This window comes from Oncorhynchus mykiss, chromosome 14, assembly GCF_057628025.1.
Source record: "Oncorhynchus mykiss isolate SJ-2025 chromosome 14, ASM5762802v1, whole genome shotgun sequence".
NCBI lineage: Eukaryota > Metazoa > Chordata > Actinopteri > Salmoniformes > Salmonidae > Oncorhynchus > Oncorhynchus mykiss.
Window position 1 is genome coordinate 14,352,298 of NC_143035.1, and position 21,298 is coordinate 14,373,595.

At 41.6% G+C, this 21,298-nt stretch overlaps 1 protein-coding gene across 2 annotated transcripts in view; it reads left to right on the forward strand.

Moving 5' to 3' along the window:
- The window catches only part of LOC110488871 (complexin-1), a 69,605-nt gene extending 49,436 nt beyond the window's left edge, over nt 1-20,169 (forward strand). For both annotated transcript variants that reach the window (XM_021561308.3, XM_021561307.3), the window contains exons 3-4: nt 478-656; nt 16,247-20,169. In XM_021561308.3, the coding sequence (XP_021416983.1) occupies nt 478-656; nt 16,247-16,444 (377 nt within the window). In that variant the 3' untranslated portion in view covers nt 16,445-20,169. The remainder of the gene's footprint in view (nt 1-477; nt 657-16,246) is intronic.
- The last annotated feature ends 1,129 nt before the right edge of the window (nt 20,170-21,298 follow it).

The following is a 21,298-nucleotide window of genomic DNA, read 5'->3' on the forward strand; positions in this document are numbered from 1 at the left end:
GAATAGAAGTGATCCAGTGACGCACTCCAGGGCTACGGTATATTCCGTAATGAAATCCAGATGTCATTGAATAAGACTTCATTGAATAAGACTTCTCTGTGCTCTTTTTTTTCTAGCATATCTAACAAGCCCAGCCAGGGGTAGAGATCAATGAGAGGATGTCCTATTATCTGCTTATTATCAGCTATCTTCAAATCCTGCCACAGAACTCCAAGCCATAAAAAAAGACCTTTGTTCTCAAGTCTTGACCCACTGTCCAGTTGGAACATTTGTGTGTAGCTCAGCCTCTGACAGAGATAGCCATGGCCGAAGAGTCCAACGCAAAGCGCATCAAAAGGAAATAATTTAGAGGGTCTTTAAATGGGTTCACGTTCGGAGTTGTTGTTTCCTCTGTTGTTCAATACTGTACTGTGGGTCCCCTCATAACAGACCCATGACTGACATGTCTTCCCCCCCCCCTTTCGTTCACCTCTAAAGGAGCTACCAAAGACATGGGGAAAATGCTGGGTGGGGAAGAGGCTGAGAAGGATCCTGATGCGGAGAAAAAGGAGGAGGAAAGACAAGAGGCACTTCGGCAACAGGAAGAGGAGAGGAAGGCAAAATATGCAAAAATGGAATCGGAGAGAGAAAACGTCAGACAGGGCATCAGGGATAAGGTAAAAATGTAATCCTGTTAAATTATGAATCTTATTTAAATATATTCAATCCCATTGCAAGTTTCATACTCACATGTGATTGCCTCCCGAAGCAAAACTCATGCATACATTATCGATGTGTGTGTGTTTATATGTATGTCTGTCTGTCTGTGCATAAACAAACAATGCACTATGCTTGTTGAATTCCTATTTGATAATTATTTCCATGTCATCCAATGTTGAAAATCTGGTAGCTTGGTTCAGTAGCGGTGTCTTTTGAGCCTGGCAAGAAAAGAGTGACTTGATATAACCTCAGAGAAACATGCTTTAGAGTTGGAGAAGTAGCCGTGAGCTTGAGTGAGTCATGAGAGCCCTTGCTTTGAGAGAGACAGAAATGACAAAGTGCAGCTTCAGCAAGTGTTGGAAACCAAAGACTGTGGAGACTGACTAAATGTCTTCTTAGCAAAGACTAATTTCTCAAGCAAGATTTTATCTAGGACTGCCTGGGAGTGGTCTGAGTGGGGAGGGGAAAACTGAAAACGAGCTGTTATTGGCAGAGGATTGGAACTCTTTCTTATTGGTCTATTAAAGTGGAACTGACAGCATTTTAGCAATATGAAATCTTATTCAAATCTGTTCATATAGAGCCCCAGGAAGAATATGACAAGCAAGCACTCATGGTCATTTTCATGTATTTCAAAATGTAATGTTAAAATTCTCTAGCAATATAGAGTGGGAAAGCAGCCATGCGCTAAGACAGTTAAAACCATCGGTCTTGTCCAGGAGTCTACATGGACCGATGCACCATAGCCAATCAGAGCTACAGTAGACCTATATGCAAATAATGAATTTGGTACACTGGCCATTTATTTAACCAGGCACGTCAGTTAAGAACAAATTCTTATTTTCAATGACGGCCTAGGAACAGTGGGTTAAATGCCTTGTTCAGGGACAGAACGACATATTTTTACCTTGTTGGGGATTCGATCTTAAAACCTTTCGTTTACTAGGCCAATGCTCTAACCACTAGGCTACCTGCCGCCCCATAACTCACTTTGAACTAGACTGTGTTTACAGGCAACAGGGTGAGTTTAGATCATTAGAACGCATTCGCCAAAATACACCTGAATGGATTTCTGCAAATACATAAACACCACGGGAGTCCTATTCATCAAACAACCAAGAAAAAGGTAGGCTCTCTGTCCCTCGGTTGCCTATGCACATCAATAATAACAACAATATCAACAAATAATGCTAGCCAGAGCAAGATTGGCTAAAATCGAACGAGGGAACATTATTTAAACCCTCAAACCTTTTTTAAATCTAGTTGACCATCAAAATTGCACAGATAAACAATTGGGAATAGTAGACTGCTCGTCCTTCTGCAGCTTGCCTGCCAAGGCATGCTTGTCTTAACCCACCTTTTGACAACTGAATGGGAACTTGCCTGCCCATTTGATCGATGTCAAATGCATTTGATTGACAACAAAGACATGTGCTAACTGTGGATATCGTTCAAGTTCAGTATAGCAAGCTAGTTACAGTAGTAAAGCGATTCACATTTCATGCTAGCTAACCATGACACCTGCATCTCTAGCTGTAGCAACTGAAAAATTATATGCATGCAACTGCAAACCCAATGGCCCTTTATAATGTCTGTATATAGCATTTTAACATTAAAATAAAATATACATTATATTTGTCCAGCCTTTACTGCTATGTTTGCAGATGTGCAGAATATGCTCCAACTCTAATCAAAAAGTATGTAATAACTCCAAATAACAAAAACGTAGCAAGATTGTTGCAACATTTAAACTTAAAACTAGTTTTATTTTTTTGCACCGCTCCGGTGCGGCCAGGCTAGGCTACTGATCAATTGTTGCTGTAATAGGCCTCCGTGTTTCTCCTTTGCATGGTGTTTTGTTGCAGGTTTAGTTTTTAGATGATTAATTGTCAAGCTTTAAAATACGAAGACAGACTGCAACATTTTAGGAGCCGAGCTAGGACTGTGGCGTGTGTCTGTACACTTTCCCTCCGCTGCGCGCTGTAAACGGGACACATGGAAGCAGTGCAATTGAAGTTGAATTCACCAATGCGAGCGCATCAGGCTGTAATTTAATAAAGTAGATGACTCAACAACCGTTGACTCATTTATACTCGTTTGTGTGTCCTATTCAGCCCACTGGCCTTGTCTGACACATGTGCATTAGCTTATTAGCCACGTTATGACAGACTTGTGTTCATTGCCCTTGCTAGTTTGATTGTATTGACATTTCCAGCCTTAGTCGTCCGTTTTTGTTTAAAAAATGGAGTCAATAAAACTGAGCAGTGCATGCCAAATGGCAGCAAGCAATGTACCAGGCCAGCGGTGATTTACAACCTGATAGCAATATTTCTTGCACTACCTAGAAATGTATTGTGGTGAATTATAGTAATCATGGATTTAACTGCATCCATCTATTCTGCCAACAATGCCTTAATGTACATGGATCAAATATAAACTATATTTTAACAACTTATAAAGTTGGTTTTGAAGCATAAACTGGGAATTTTATATTTTGGACTGATATGATTGTCTGTTTGTTTCATACCTCCAAAGTAGTTAAAACACTATCACCAGGCAGGCCAAAACTCCATCCCACCAAAATAGGCATCACTTTCAGGCATTATCATTTTAACAATTTCACAGTATTATTACAACCTCATAGTGTGAAAATATACACTGAATGTGCAAAACATTAAGGACACCTTCCTAATATTTAGTTGCTCCCCCACTTTTGCCCTCAGAACAGCCTCGATTTGTCGTGGCATGGACTCAAAGGTGTCAAAAGCGTTCCACAGGAATGCTGGCCCATGTTGACTCCAATGCTTCCCACAGTTGTGTCAAGTTGGCTGGATGTCCTTTGGGTGGTGAACCATTATTGATACACACGGGAAACTATTGATCATGAATAACCCAGCAGTATTGCAGTTCTTGACACAAACCAGTGCGTCCAGTACCTACCCAATTCAAAAGCACTTAAATCTTTAGTCTTGCCCATTGTTACAAACCGGCTCGTAGACCATAAAAAAGACAGAGAAAACACGGAGATAAATAAATAACCTAAATATATTTATTACACAAAGTAAACTATGTACAAGTAACAGTGGTGTGTGTAGTGGATGCATGCATAGATGGGGATAATGAGGGGTGTTGAGAGGTGCCAAAACAAATGAACACAAAGAAGCCCCAAAATGTCACAACAAAAACAACAGTGTGTCTGCGTGGAGAGAGTCTCCTTGATGTATGGGGGGGGAAAAACAAGAGCAGAGAGAAAGAATACGGTAGACAGAATGGGAGAGTCTTTCACAACCCCTGTTTCTCTGTAGAAACTCTATACAGTGCATTCGGAAAGTATGTAGACCTCTTTTCATGTTCCACATTGCTACATTACAGCCTTATTCTAAAATGGATTAAATAAAATACAAATCTACACACAATACCCCGTAATGATAAAGTGAAAACAGGTTTAGAAATGTTAGTTAATTTATTAAAAATAAACAGAAATATCTTATTTACATAAGTACTCAGACCCTTTGCTATGAGACTGGACATTGAGCTCGGGTGCATCCTGTTTCCATTGATCCTTGAGCTTTTTTTACAACTTGATTTTAGACTACCTGTGGTAAATTCAATTGATTGGACATGATTTGGAAAGGCAGTTGGTCCCACAGTTGACAGAAAAAAACAAGGCCATGAGGTCGAAGGAATGGTCCGTAGAGCTCCGTGACAGGACTGTGTTGAAGCACAGATCTGGGGAAGGGTTCAAAAACATTTATCCAGCATTGAAGGTCCCCAAAAACACAGTGGCCTCCATTCTTTCTAGAGCTGGCCACTTGGGGGAGAAGGCCCTTGGCCTCCCTGACCAAGAATCTGATGGTCACTGACAGAGCTCTAGAGTTCCTCTGTGGAGATGTGAGAACCTTCCAGAAGAACAACCATCCCTGCAGCACTCCACGAATCAGGCCTTTATGGTAGAGTGGCCAGACTGAAGTCACTACTTTGTAAAAGGCACATGACAGCCCACTTGGAGTTTGCCAAAAGGCACCTAAAGACTCTCAGACCATGAGAAACAAGATTCTCTGTTCTGATGAAACCAAGATTGATCTATTTGGCATGAATGCCAAGCGTCACGTCTGGAGGAAACCCTACGGTGAAGCATGGTGGTGTCAGCATCATGCTGTGGGGATGTTTTCCAGCGGCAGTGACTGGGAGACTAGTCAGGATCGAGGCAAAGAGGAACGGAGCAAAGTACAGAGAGATCCTTGATGAAAACCTGCTCCAGAGCGCCCAGGACCTCAGACTGGGGCAAAGTTTCACCTTCCAATGAGACACAAACACAAAATATTCCTTTCATCCTCGCATGTGAAGATGACAGTCCTCTTCAGCCATCCCACCAGCGGTGCACAGGCACTGCCGGAAACCACACACACATAAGACAACAGGGACTGAGGTGGCCTGGGTGAACCCCAGTCATCACAGAGCACTGCCAGAAGTCAGTGCACACCAAATCAAATCAAAAATCAAATCAAATCAAATTTGATTTGTCACATACACATGGTTCGCAGATGTTAGTGCGAGTGTAGCGAAATGCTTGTGCTTCTAGTTCCGACAATGCAGTAATAACCAACAAGTAATCTAGCTAACAATTCCAAAACTACTACCTTATAGACACAAGTGTAAGGGGATAAAGAATATGTACATAAAGATATATGAATGAGTGATGGTACAGAGCGGCATAGGCAAGATACAGTAGATGGTATTGAGTGCAGTATATACATATGAGATGAGTATGTAAACAAAGTGGCATAGTTAAAGTGGCTAGTGATACATGTATTACATAAGGATGCAGTAGATGATATAGAGTACAGTATATACATATACATATGAGATGAGTAATGTAGGGAACATTATATTAGGTAGCATTGTTTAAAGTGGCTAGTGATATATTTTACATCATTTCCCATCAATTCCCATTATTAAAGTGGCTGGAGTTGAGTCAGTGTGTTGGCAGCAGCCACTCAATGTTAGTGGTGGCTGTTTAACAGTCTGATGGCCTTGAGATAGAAGCTGTTTTTCAGTCTCTCGGTCCCAGCTTTGATGCACCTGTACTGACCTCGCCTTCTGGATGATAGCGGGGTGAACAGGCAGTGGCTCGGGTGGTTGCTGTCCTTGATGATCTTTATGGCCTTCCTGTGACATCGGGTGGTGTAGGTGTCCTGGAGGGCAGGTAGTTTGCCCCCGGTGATGCGTTGTGCAGACCTCACTACCCTCTGGAGAGCCTTACGGTTGTGGGCGGAGCAGTTGCTGTACCAGGCGGTGATACAGCCCGACAGGATGCTCTCGATTGTGCATCTGTAGAAGTTTGTGAGTGCTTTTGGTGATAAGCCAAATTTCTTCAGCCTCCTGAGGTTGAAGAGGCGCTGTTGCGCCTTCTTCACGATGCTGTCTGTGTGGGTGGACCAATTCAGTGTGTCTGTGATGTGTACGCCGAGGAACTTAAAGCTTACTACCCTCTCCACTACTGTTCCATCGATGTGGATAGGGGGGTGTTCCCTCTGCTGTTTCCTGAAGTCCACAATCATCTCCTTAGTTTTGTTGACGTTGAGTGTGAGGTTATTTTCCTGACACCACACTCCGAGGGCCCTCACCTCCTCCCTGTAGGCCGTCTCGTCGTTGTTGGTAATCAAGCCTACCACTGTTGTGTCGTCCGCAAACTTGATGATTGAGTTGGAGGCGTGCGTGGCCACGCAGTCGTGGGTGAACAGGGAGTACAGGAGAGGGCTCAGAACGCACCCTTGTGGGGCCCCAGTGTTGAGGATCAGCGGGTTGGAGATGTTGTTGCCTACCCTCACCACCTGGGGGCGGCCCGTCAGGAAGTCCAGTACCCAGTTGCACAGGGCGTGGTCGAGACCCAGGGTCTCGAGCTTGATGACGAGCTTGGAGGGCACTATGGTGTTAAATGCCGAGCTGTAGTCGATGAACAGCATTCTCACATAGGTATTCCTCTTGTCCAGATGGGTTAGGGCAGTGTGCAGTGTGATTGAGATTGCATCGTCTGTGGACCTATTTGGGCGGTAAGCAAATTGGAGTGGGTCTAGGGTGTCAGGTAGGGTGGAGGTGATATGGTCCTTGACTAGTCTCTCAAAGCACTTCATGATGACGGAAGTGAGTGCTACAGGGCAGTAGTCGTTTAGCTCAGTTACCTTAGCTTTCTTGGGAACAGGAACAATGGTGGCCCTCTTGAAGCATGTGGGAACAACAGACTGGGATAGGGATTGATTGAATATGTCCGTAAACACACCAGCCAGCTGGTCTGCGCATGCTCTGAGGGCGCGGCTGGGGATGCCGTCTGGGCCTGCAGCCTTGCGAGGGTTGACACGTTTAAATGTTTTCCTCACGTCGGCTGCAGTGAAGGAGAGTCCGCATGTTTTAGTTGCGGGCAGTGTCAGTGGCACTGTATTGTCCTCAAAGCGGGCAAAAAAGTTATTTAGTCTGCCTGGGAGCAAGACATCCTGGTCCGTGACGGTGCTGTTTCTCTTTTTGTAATCCGTGATTGACTGTAGACCCTGGCACATACCTCTTGTGTCTGAGCCGTTGAATTGAGATTCTACTTTGTCTCTATACTGACGCTTAGCTTGTTTGATTGCCTTGCGGAGGGAATAGTTACACTGTTTGTATTCTATCATGTTTCCAGTCACCTTGCCCTGATTAAAAGCAGTGGTTCGCGCTTTCAGTTTCACGCGAATGCTGCCATCAATCCATGGTTTCTGGTTTGGGAATGTTTTAATCGTTGCTATGGGAACGACATCTTCAACGCACATTCTAATGAACTCGCACACCGAATCAGCGTATTCGTCAATGTTGTCGTCTGACGCAATACGGAACATATCCCAGTCCACGTGATGGAAGCAGTCTTGGAGTGTGGAATCAGATTGGTCGGACCAGCGTTGAACAGACCTCAGCGCGGGAGCTTCTTGTTTTAGTTTCTGTCTGTAGGCAGGGATCAACAAAATGGAGTCATGGTCAGCTTTTCCGAAAGGAGGACGGGGCAGGGCCTTATATGCGTCGCGGAAGTTGGAATAGCAATGATCCAAGGTTTTTCCCGCCCTGGTTGCGCAATCGATATGCTGATAAAATTTAGGGAGTTGTTTTCAGATTAGCCTTGTTAAAATCCCCAGCTACAATGAATGCAACTTCCGGATATATGGATTCCAGTTTGCAAAGAGTCAAATAAAGTTAGTTCAGAGCCATCGATGTGTCTGCTTGGGGGGGAATATACATGGCTGTGACTATAATCGAAGAGAATTCCCTTGGTAGATAATGCGGTCTACATTTGATTGTGAGGAATTCTAAATCAGGTGAACAGAAGGACTTGAGTTCCTGTATGTTGTTTTGGCCACACCATGTCACGTTAACCATAAAGCATACGCCCCCGCCCCTCTTCTTACCAGAAAGATGTTTGTTTCTGTCGGCGCGATGCGTGGAGAAACCCGCTGGCTGCACCGCCTCCGATAGCGTCTCTCCAGTGAGCCATGTTTCCGTGAAGCAAAGAACGTTACAGTCTCTGATGTCCCTCTGGAATGCTACCCTTGCTCGGATTTCATCAACCTTGTTGTCAAGAGACTGGACATTGGCGAGGAGAATGCTAGGGAGTGGTGCACGATGTGCCCGTCTCCGGAGTCTGACCAGAAGACCGCTTCGTTTTCCCCTTTTTCGAAGTCGTTTTTTGGGGTCGCTGGCTGGAATCCATTCCGTTGTCCTGGGTGAAAGGCAGAACACAGGGTCCGCTTCACGAAAGTCATATTCTTGGTCGTACTGATGGTGAGTTGACGCTGATCTTATGTTCAGTAGTTCTTCTCGACTGTATGTAATGAAACCTAAGATGACCTGGGGTACCAATGTAAGAAATAACACGTAAAAAAACAAAAAACTGCATAGTTTCCTAGGAACGCGAAGCGAGGCGGCCATCTCTGTCGGCGCCGGATGTCCCACCATGTCCAAACACTAGGTCATTTGTAATTAAACCTGTGAAACCTAATCATGGCAACCCCTCCTCCCAATCCTTATGCATCTCTGTACAATAAGCTTTAAAAGACTTAAGGGCGCTCCAGCGCTCCTTAACTCTGCGTGTGATAGGCCCTAACCAAATTGTGTTTAATATGGAGCTGTTGGAGAACCTGACCAAACAGACCATCTGGATATCCTTTTGGATTCCAAACAGCGGGATAAACTGAGTCAAAGCTTTTAGCATGAACTTAATTGTGATAGACCAGAGACGATAGGCAGCAGGAAACCTAGTGGTCTAACACATCACAGTGAACAGGTAACTACTACCATTCTTAGAGCGAGGCAAAGGGCCAACACAGTGAACAATCAGATACTCAAAAGGCCGGCTGACTATGGGAATAGGATACAGCGGTACCGGCTTAATAGCTTGATTAGTTTACCCGTTAATTGACAGGTTGATGAATGTAGAAACATCCCTCTTTAACTTAGACCAAAAGAAATGTCTAAGTATGCGATTGTAGGTTTTCCTCATGCCCAGATGTCCAGGAGCATTGTCCTGGGACAACATCCTGACTAATAGCCTCCCCCACGAAACTACTATGAGGCACCCATTCTCTCATCAGGACATCATCCTGGAGAAAATAGCCATGGACGACATCTCCTAACTGTTTCACGGGCACAATTTGGTCATACAACTTTGTTCAACCCGATTTCCCAAATTAAAACACTATTCCCTGAATCAGTCTCAGCAGAGAAGGGTAACACAGACAAACAACCCAGAGGCACCTGTGTCCCTCAGGATCTTCATTGGCACTGGGTTGTTACTTCCTAACAGAGACACAAAATCCTCCCGAATGAAATGTAAATAATCTGGGTCAATTGGGACTTTCACATGAACCTGGGCATGAGACCGAGTGAGAGGAGTGAATGGATGTCGGACAGGCGCTGCTAACGCCGTAGGCTTAGGTTTAATATTAGCATGAGTACTACATTTACCTTTAGCCCTGAGAAAAGGACATTTGTTTTCCAATGACCTAGATGAATGAAGCACTGCCCGTGAACCACAGTGTCTCGTTAGGCAAGGCCCAAATCTATCCAAACGCCAACCCTCACTCGGAATACGGGGCTCTGCAAAGCCACTCTCGTGAGTCCAAACAAACTCGTCCGCCAAAACTGCAGCTTCAGAGACACTCTTTTCGTTTATGTACGTGGCTATGCGATCAGGGATTATGTCCTTAAATTGCTCTAGCATAATTGTAAAATCAACATGAATCTGTTTATCAACCCTTTTTAAAGTTCTAAATCGTTGTCGGTATGCCTCAAAGACCAATTAGTAAATCTGTAAAAGTGATTTTAACCTTACCATAGCTGACACTGTCGGCTACATCAAAAGCTGAATATGCTTCCTGCACTTTACCAGTCAACACATTGCAAGTGCGATCAAAAATCAGGCCAACTCCTAGCATCACCAACGCGCTCAAACGAAAAGAACATCTCAGGTTCCTTGTCATTACATTTTGGCAACAGCAGTAAGTTTCAAACGTGTCCGGGGCACCTCCGAGAGAGGAGCGACCCGTAGGTAAATCAGGGTCACCTTCCCTAAGCAAACTCTCCCAAGTGCTTTCCTTCCCAAAACCACTTCCAGCCACTCTTGTTGCAGGTTGGTTTTAGCGCGCTCCAATTCCTGTTTAAATTCCAGTTCCTTATCATGCTTAACACGATCAGCACCCTCCAATTCCTGTTTAAATTCCAGTTCCTTATCATGCTTAACACGATCAGAACCCTCCAATTCCTGTTTAAATTCCAATTCCTTATCATGCTTAACACGATCAGCACCCTCCAATTCATGTTTAAATTCCAGTTCCTTATCATGCTTAACACGATCAGAACCCTCCAATTCCTGTTTAAATTCCAATTCCTTATCATGCTTAACACGATCAGAACCCTCCAATTCCTGTTTAAATTCCAATTCCTTATCATGCTTAACACGATCTGAACACTCCAATTCCTGTTTAAATTCCAGTTCCTTATCATGCTTAACACGATCAGAACCCTCCAATTCCTGTTTAAATTCCAGTTCCTTATCATGCTTAACACGATCAGAACCCTCCAATTCCTGTTTAAATTCCAGTTCCTTATCATGCTTAACACGATCAGCACCCTCCAATTCCTGTTTCCTGTTTACCCCAGTGGTAACTACCACTCTCCATCAGATTAGCCTTCAATATCAACCTAACAATTTTTGGGGGTGATTATCACTAATCAGATCCAATTTTATTTCTCACTCGGGCTGAATGAAATGCTTACTGACAAGCCCGTAACCAACAATGCAGTTCAAGAACTAGAGTTAATCAAATATTTACTAAATAAAGTAAAGAAATTCTAATCAATCAATAAGGTAACACAATACATTTACATAACAATTAGGCTATATACAGGGTGTTCAATGTAAATCATCTGGGTGGCCATTTGATTAGTTTAGTTGTTAAGCAGTCTTATGGCTTGGGATTAGAAGCTGTTACAGAGCCTTTTGGTCCTAGACTTGGCACTCCGGTAACACTTGCCATGTGGTAGAAGAGAGAACACTATGACTTGGGTGACTGTTGTCTTTGACAATGTTTTGGGCCTTCCTCTGACACCGCCTATTATATAGGTCCTAGATGTCAGGAAGCTTGGCCCCAGTGATGTATTGGGCTGTATGCACTACCCTCTGTAGCGCCTTACGGTCAGATGCCAAGCAGTTGCCATACCAGGCGGTAATGCAACCGGATGCTCTCGAAGGTGCAGCTGTAGAACTTTGAGGATCTGGGGACCCATGCCAAATCTTTTCAGTCACCTGAGGAGGAAAATGCGTTGTTGTGCCCTCTTCACAACTGTCTTGGTGTGTTTGGACCATGATAGTTTGTTGGTGATGTGGACACCAAGGGACTTGAAACTCTCGACCAGCTCCACTTCAGTCCTGTCGATGTTAATGGGGGCTTGTACGGCCCTCCTTTTCCTATAGTCCACGATCAGCTCCATTGTCTTGCTCACATTGAGAGAGGTTGTGGTCCTAGTATCACGCTGCTAGGTTTCTGACCTCCTCCCTATAGGCTGTCTCATCATTGTCAGTGATCAGGCCTACCACTGTTGTGTCATCAGCAAACTTGATGGTGTTGGAGTTGTGCTTGGCCACACAGTTGTGGGTGAACAGGGAGTACAGGAGGGACTAAGCACACACCCCTGAGGGGCCCCAGTGTTGATGAGCAGCGTGGCAGACATCTTTATGCTTACCCTCATCCGATCCCAGGTGTGTCCCATTTCACTGACGACACTCCCAGCTCCGCCCACCGACATCTTATTAAGGAAAACCAGAACAGAGAGAAAGAATACAGCAGACAAAGTAGGAGGGTCATCATACCATACGCCCTCTTAATGGAGCACATGCACAATCTATGTCTCAATTGTCTCAAGGCTTAAAAATCCTTCTTTAACCAGTCTTCTCCCCTTCATCTACACTGATTGAAGTGGATTTAACAAGTGACATCAAGAAGGGATCATAGCTTTCACCTGGATTCACCTGGTCAGTCTATGTCATGGAAAGAGCAGATGTCCTTATTGTTTTGTAAACTCACGTTTTTTGACTGCACTGGGCCTTTAACATCCAATACAATAGGTGTGATCAGTCTTTAAACCAGACTTAAAGGTTTCCTCACTGTATGTAATCTGTAGATGTTACTGTTAGTAAGTGTGGAGTAATGTGCGGAATCATCACCGTCTGTGAGATAACCAACTTCCTATTTAATGCCAATCAATTCCTATGCAAAGAGAGGGGCTAAAGACGCAGCGTCTTATTTGCGGCACTGGCACTTAGCTGATCTCACCAGGATTAAGAATGAATCTCCATGTGTCACTCAAGATGTGACTGAGTAACATCTCTGTTGATCTTCTCCAACATGCACAACCACACTATTGGCATCAGCAAAATGCTACGGCTCTTTCAGTAACTTCTAGCAAACTTGTGCCGTCTCTATTGTGCCGTTGTGTAAAGCAGTCAGGAATTGTCTTGGAAAATCAAGTGAGTCAGCTTATTTCATTGTTTAAGCCTCGAAGATTAAAGAACGCCTTTTCTAGCAGGCCTACCATTAAAGAATCATGAGCAATTAGCAAATTCACATTGGAATATGAAATATGACCAGTGTGTTAGAAAAATGATGTATTTACCTGATTTGTTTGATATTAATAGTTAACGATTATACACTTAACAGAAAGTAGGACATTTCTGTTCTGTTTAATTTTGTGTTTCTATAAAGAGATGGTTTCCACTCTAGCTTCCTGCAGTTAGTCTGGGAGTATGGTCAAATAAATGGGTTTTGCTAGAGATAGCTTGAGCTGACAATGACTTGGTGATAAAAACCTAAAGCTGGCATTCCATAGACAAGATGTGGTGTGTGTGACCTGAGATAGAGAGAGCCTGGAAGAGTTTAGAACAATCGCTCATTGTTTCATCTTCCTGGCATCTGGGAAACTAAGCCAGGTTGTGGGTAAAACAACACCCCATGCAGATAACCAGGAGATAGACCAGGGTGGCTTATGGGAGGGGTGGAACCAGCCCTGAATAAGGATTTTTAGGTCCTATATATGATCTTTATTTTTTCGTTATGAGTTAGGCTGCTCGGCCGGTTGACTAGTCTCATTATTGCAATAATTAATCGATATTGAATAAAGATGATTGTTTGAAGAAATAACAAAGTCTCTCACTTGATTAGAATATTCCACAATACCAGTCTGATGCATTTTAATTAATGTCTTACACACTTTTGATTTGTGTTATTGTGACAAAATTAGCATTAGCATTTCTATATGCCTCAGATAGTACTGAGTAGAGGTCGACCGATTAATCGGAATGGCTGATTAATTTGGGCCAATTTCAAGTTTTCATAACAATCGGAAATCGGTATTTTTGGGTGCCGATTTGCCGATTTAAAATAAAAAAATAAAAAAATGTATACCTTTATTTAACTAGGCAAGTTAGTTAAGAACACATTCTTATTTTCAATGTTGGCCTAGGAATGGTGGGTTAACTGCCTCGTTCAGGGGCAGAATGACAGATTTTCACCTTGTCAGCTCGGGGGATCCAATCTTGCAACCATACAGTTAACTAGTCCAATACAATAACGACCCGCCTCTCTCTCGTTGCACTCCACAAGGAGACTGCCTGTTACGCAAATGCAGTAAGCCAAGGTAAGTTGCTAGCTAGCATTAAACCTATCTTACAAAAAACAATCAATCATAATCGGTAGTTAACTACACATGGTTGATGATATTACTAGATATTATCTAGCGTGTCCTGCGTTGCATATAATCAGACTGAACATACAAGTATCTAAGTATCTGACAGAGTGGTGGTAGGCAGAAGCAGGCTCGTAAACATTAATTCAAACAGCACTTTCGTGCGTTTTGCCAGCAGCTCTTCGTTGTGCGTCAAGCATTGCGCTGTTTATGACTTCAAGCCTATCAACTCCCGAGATGAGGCTGGTGTAACCGAAGTGAAATGGCTAGCTAGTTAGCGTGCGCTAATAGCGTTTCAAAAGTCACTCGCTCTAAGCCTTCTAGTAGTTGTTCCCCTTGCTCTGCATGGGTAACGCTGCTTCGATGGTGGCTGTTGTTGTTGTGTTGCTGGTTCGAGCCCAGGGAGGAGTGAGGAGAGGGACGAAAGCTATACTGTTACACTGGCAATACTAAAGTGCCTATAAGAACATCCAATAGTCAAAGGTTAATGAAATACTAATGGTATAGAGGGAAATAGTCCTATAATTCCTATAATAACTACAACCTAAAACTTTTTACCTGGGAATATTAAAGACTCATGTTAAAAGGAACCACCAGCTTTCATATGTTCTCATGTTCTGAGCAAGGAACTGAAACGTTAGCTTTCTTACACATCACATATTGCAATTTTACTTTCTTTTCCAACACTTTGTTTTTGCATTATTTAAACCAAATTGAACATGTTTCATTATTTATTTGAGGCTAAATAGATTTTATTGATGTATTATATGAAGTTAAAATAAGTGTTCATTCAGTATTGTTGTAATTGTCATTATTACAAATAAATAAAAAATAATCGTCCGATTAATCGGTATCGGCTTTTTTGGTCCTCCAATAATCTGTATCGGCGTTGAAAAATCATAGTCGGTCGACCTCTAGTACTGAGAGCACTCCCTGCCTTGCCCCATTCTGAGTCCCAGTTCACAAACTATGTCCTCTCTGTGCTAAAGCCACAAGATCCATCCTCCTTTAAGATGTTTACTGGCTGAGAATCACATTCTCTGCTTGGGAGAGCAGCAAAGCGTCACAGGAGAGTCCGACTCATTTTCCGCTTCCGTGCCCCAGGATGGTCCATCAGTCAGTCAGGTAGGCTGTCGGCCCTCACTGTGGCCCTACTCCCCTCCTCAGCATCTGACAGTAACTCACCAGAAGCTCTCTCAGCCAGAGGTCTAATAGAGGCCCAATCCTCCCTCGCATAGTGGAAAGCTCACCTGGCTGATCTCAGAGAAAGTAGTCTTGTTTTGTTCCTACTGTGCAGTATAATGGGCGCTATTGTTGTAGATCATGTTATACTGAAAATCACGGGGGGCTGGAAGCGTGGTGGTTAAGAGCATTGGGCCAGTAACTGAAAGGTTGCTGGTTCAAGTCCCTGAGCCGACTACGTGAAACATCTGTCGATGTGCCGTTGGGTAAGGCACTTAACCCTAATTGTCTGCTAAATTATTTAAATGCATGGTGATTGATTGGTTAATGTATTGATTAATTGTTATTTATTGTCCTGCAAGAGGAAATGATTTCCACTTTCCATAATGTGTTTTACACTACTTGATCAAAGACAGAAGAAGGTTGAGATATTTTGCAACGATAACGGGTACATACACAACCATTGAGATATGTCTCCAGAGGAACACAAAATTCCCCCCCAAAAATGTATCACTTGAAGTATGATGTGATCCATTATTTCAACCTGAATTGAATGTGGAGGAAAGACAAGTGAAGTTGTTGAAATGATTTTACACTAAAAGGATTTTCCTGCCAATATTCAGCTTAGTATTAAAATAATGACTTTAATTCAAGAACAAATCCACTTGATTTGAATGGAGAGGGGCACAAGGTCTCTATATTACTATGCAAATTGTTGGTATTCAAGGAGGCAGATTAAGTGCCAGGTGGCTCATTGCCAAGTAACTGGCACAACGCATCTTGGCGGGTCATAACGAGACAAGTTCATTGCAAGCTCAAGATCTTGGTTGTGCATTCAAAAAAGCACTCTACACTTTGTTTATTCCAGGGGAGGCATTGCAAGGAGAAAAGGTAGACTAAACCCCCCCCCCCCCTTTAATTATCATAAAATCAACCATAACTACCATCTTGTACTGTTATGTGTATTATATTGTCACATTGAGGTGCACAAAACTCTATTAAGACTGAAGAGCGCCACAAAATTGATAGAAAGTACAGAAGTGCACGTGTGATGTGAAGTTTATATTTGTTCCATAAAATGGCTGCCTTTGTTTCTTTTCTGTTCCAGTACGGCATCAAGAAGAAGGAGGAGAAGGAAGCCGAGGCCCAGGCTGCTTTGGATCAGGCAGCAGAAGGGAGTCTCACCCGCCCAAAGAAGGCTGTCCCACCCGGCTGCGGAGACGAGGAGGAGGAGGAGGAAAGTATCATGGACACCGTCATGAAATTCCTTCCTGGTCCACTTATGGATATGTTCAATAAAAAGTAACAGTGTTGGCGATATTAGATTGTTAACCTTCCAACACACATAACCAAGACCACCATCCTAACCGACCCTTCTCCTTCACCCATACATCCCTGTTCTAAGAGCCCTGGTTGAATCAAGATGCCATAATATTTGTCCTTAACTTAAATGATCTGTGTTACATTGTCTTATGTGGAAGGAAGACCACTGATTGGTGATACTATGAGACCTATGTAGCATCTGCATAGATCCAAAACATTAACTTAAAGACAAATTTGATGTCAGGTTTTCAAGGTGTCCAGGCCTTAGAATGTGATCTGAGATCAACCATAATCCACCCTTTTTGTTTGTAAACAGCCTCTGGTTTAAAATAAATATATGTGATTACCAGAAAATATATTAAAAAGTCTAAGCCATAATTTAAACTTTTGAGAAATTCTCCAAATCATATCAAATTTGATTGAATTTAGCTGTTTATTGCTTCTCCATTGAGACTTTATCCATATACTGTTCTACGTCCCAAAACATTCATAGGTTCTAATGTAAAATAAATTATAATAATGGTAATAGTAACAATGTGGTGAACCAGAAAGAAAATGGATAACTAATTCAACAATAAATGTTTTTCAAGCATGCAGTTAATATATATTTTTGGAGTACAGTACATGTACAAATTCCATTTAATTTGTTATGATTAAGTGAAATACATTAATATTGAGGCAATAACTCTGGTTTTCAATGTTGTTTCAATGACACCACTACTACTATGTACAGTAGGCTAGACATAAACATCCTAACTGTTCTTCCTTGAGATGTCCACGATAAAAATGAAAATGCTCAACAATGAACCAAACAACATTGGCAACATTCCTGATGTACCTGTGCTTAGTACAAACCAATAGAGTTGTATGTCTTGTTGCTAACTTTATCTGCTTCGCTCCTATAAAGTAGGACTTGTGGGAATCAAATCCGGCAATTGGACGCAGATGCTTACTCTTCTTATTTCCATGTCTGTAAATATAGATTTAACGAGATGTACTCATCATTTTCTCAAGCACAACTATGTTGTGAACACACTTTATGTGAACAGACAGTGACAATGGTGCAATATACAATATTGTTCAAGGTTTTCCTGTTAACTAAATGGAGTGCAGTCCTGAATCAGCAAAAACAGACACTCTTCATTATGTGTTGAGCTTAATACGTTTTGTGTGTCAGTGTACAGACACAGCGTTGTCTGACTAGTAACGGCAAAGCATACGAACTCAGTCTGAAGTGTGATGTGGGGAAAGAGGTGGAGGTTTGGCTTAATGTTGGGGGTTTGATCGGACAGCATTTGAACCGGTGAGGGTCCTTGTCTCTCAGTGGGATTTGGTTTGTGGTTCTAACATACCGGTAAATTGTGAGAATGCAGGACAAGACAGGTAATTAGTAATAACTTAAGACGAATGTATACACCATAGGAAAGAGTTGTCCTCCGCTGAGTTTGTATACATGTATATGTTGTCCATTTTGATCCCAGAGGTCAACATGTACATTTCCCCAGAAGTTGCTGTGCTTTAGTTCTACCACAGAATTATTTATTGAAAGTTATTGAAAGTTTATTCTAACTTTATTGAAAGTTATTTCATAATTTTCAATCTATTTCTTAATTTCTTAATTTAAAATGAATTAAGCTGGACCGTCTGCTTCAAACATTCCAAATATTTAACACATTCCATAAGGCCACTGGCTTCATAGGATCATGGACATCCATATGGCCACTGGCTTCAAATAATCATGGACATCAAATGACAAATATGTCGCTAGTATGTGTAAAGAATGCCTTTGATGTTCTTCTCTTACTGTAAGGAAATTGTGCTTGAAAATCCTTTTTAAGTGTTGAGGTAGATACAGATTCAACACATGACCAAGTAAATGTCAATAGCTATCTTGCCTGCCATGTACAGAAAAAAAAAAAAGTCCAACACGTAATCAAAGGGAAAAATGTAATGCATTATAGCAGCTAGCTAGCTAACGTATAGATTGCTAGGTAACAGATAGCTTGTGAAGCCTTTATTTGGGAGTGAACAAGCTAGTTAGCTAGCTATTGAGCATTTGTCAATAATGCACAATCTGGGATAATAATATTTGCTTGCAAACCAATCAATGTTGAGTACACTAGACAAGTGCCAAGCAGTTAGGCGATGGTAATTGTGAAACTGCCACTGTTTAAATCGGCCCAGTGTTGATGCTAGTTAGATTCAAGATTAGCCGTTAGAAACCTGCCAGGTGTGATTCTGGGGCCTTACTAATGTAGTAGCAGTGAAATAGAGAAGAAAAATGAGCATGATGTAAAACCTAGCTACATAGTACGCTCTCAAACTTTCCTGCCAATTGCCTACAATGTTTAAAGCTAGACATATGAAAGCCACAACCTTGAGGTCATTAATAGAGCACATTTATTGAACTTCCTGTGATGTTTATGTACTTGTGAACTGCCTTCAGCCACTTATTTATCAATGTGCTAAAACTTAGCTGAAATGAACAACCAATACTTGTTGGTATTATACAATTACTGTATACTACTTTTCTATTTATTAGTTGTTGGCACATGCATTCATCGACAGCATTCAATTCATCATTGACATGTTTTATTCTATTAAAAACCAAAGAATAGTCTTGTTAGTGATAGAATGTCTCATATTTTCAATTTCTTTATCTCATATTTTTTCTTCATTTCAAATTCTCAGGTATTTTAGCTTTTCGTTTGTACGTTTTTATTCATATTTTGTAGTGATCATGTAATGACCACAACTTAGTTTGAAATTGCAGTATTTTGTTGTTAGGGACCAAGCACACCACATCATTCATTTACGAGGATAATGGATAGATGGCATGGATCTGGTTTGCCCCTTATACATTTTTTTATAGAACCAACCCGACAAGGTTTTCCAGCAACTTACAGTTGTCTGAAATCCTGTCAAAGTTCCAGATTTCCTACTTGGAACACATTGTAGAATACTAAACAGCCATGAAAGTGCTCAGAAAGAAAAACAGTCACCTTCACCTTTCATCTACAAAATGGCATCTCTGCCTATTTGTCACCTAATCGCAAACAAATGCCACTTATTGACGAATGGCTGAAAAACAAGTCAAATGTCTAAAATGGTTATTTGTTTGCTATTCTAGTAGACACCATGCCAGATTGCTGTTGATCCACTCTTTCTCACTCTTCAAGTTAAACCATTCTTTCATTTCACCCCTCAATTAACCATCGATATGATAAAAACTGCCTGACAAAAATCTCACTTAAAACATTCCTATGTTGTGACTTGAATGTAACTGTCTGATGTTTCTATCTTTGCATTGTCTTCGACTGTTTCCTCTGTGTTGAGAAGATGCTTATCCTGGTGCAGTTTTCTGTCTGTATCGTTCCTGTTTACGTCCACTGGTGGTTGTACTTCGAGAAATCTGTCTCTTTAGTATTTTTTTGTATTGTAAAATCTTCTTACCCTTCTCCCTATCTCTCTCTCTCTCTCTCTCTCTCTCTCTCTCGCTCTCTCTATTTGTTGACAATTGTGTGCATGCTTATGGTGTGCGATGTACTGTAGGCAAGGTTGTTAAGATAATTGTTTGTGTCTTCTGTGTTGAAAAGCTCCACCTGACAGCCTCCCTGCATGCCATTTTAGGCTGATCTTTTAGTCTCTGTAACATTCCTGCCAAAATGGAATCACCGCACACTCTGAGAATAAAGTGATTTCATATAATTGTTCATCGTCGTGTGTTTCTGATGGCTCACTGTACATTATAATTCTCATAAATTATTCAAAAGCAGTGCAGTGGTATAAACGTAGTTCTGTTATAGGGAAATGAGAAAAGATTTTGTAGGACGGTAGAGATTACTTCCAGAACCGCAATATGAAATCATACTTAGCTTATTTTAGTAAAGCAACGACATTACATGTGCAGACAACAATGTATCAATTGTAACTGTTTCTGTAGCTGACGACGTTCATTTTTCATCTCCACATGGTTGTTATGCATCTCTACGTTTTCCAATCAATTTGACATCTATTCAATAAAAGCGAAAGGGCTGTGAACAGAATGTACTGTGTCATTCAAAGGGTGATTGGATCTTGTTTCCAAAAGATTTAACTGGTAATCATGTTGCAGGGTGAGTGGTAAAGGGACATCAAAGTAATGCAAATGGGGCTCCTCTCGTAATAAAGTCTGTTTGCCATGAGAGGGTCTCTGATATGGGTATGAGCAACCTTCTACACCAAACAAATCCACTAGAAAGATGATGGACGTATGCCTAGCAAGGGTTATAGACATATATTTTTTACAATTATGTTAAATGCCATTGCATAGGACACAGACACAGGATTTAAATGAATCGATTACAATGGTGAGACATTTTCCAGCATTTTCACTGGGAGGGGGAAAAGTACTGTTATGCAAGCAGCCTTTGTTTTGATATTTAATGAACGTTTAAAGGTTGCAGGCATTAGCTCTCTGTACAGAGTTCTACTCTCACGAAATCTTGGTTTCAAAGATTTCAAACATGAAATCTTTAAAAAGACTTGCATCAATACATTTCATTTGTAGGCATTCATAACAAGGTCTTAAGTGTTTGTGAGCATTCATTTAAAATCATTTACTGTCAATTTAACACCTTTTTGAACATATTTTCCAAAACAAGTGCTTAAAAAATCTCATTACCGCAACGCTCTGAAAACGTCAAGACCATTAGGAAAGCTAATACATTTTCACATTATTATTTTTTTGATTATAAACAGTCATGCACAGTTACTTGAAACTCTGAATTAATATTTTTTTTTTTTTGATTTTTACTGATTTCTCACATTACCGCAACGCAATCTACAACCTAATATT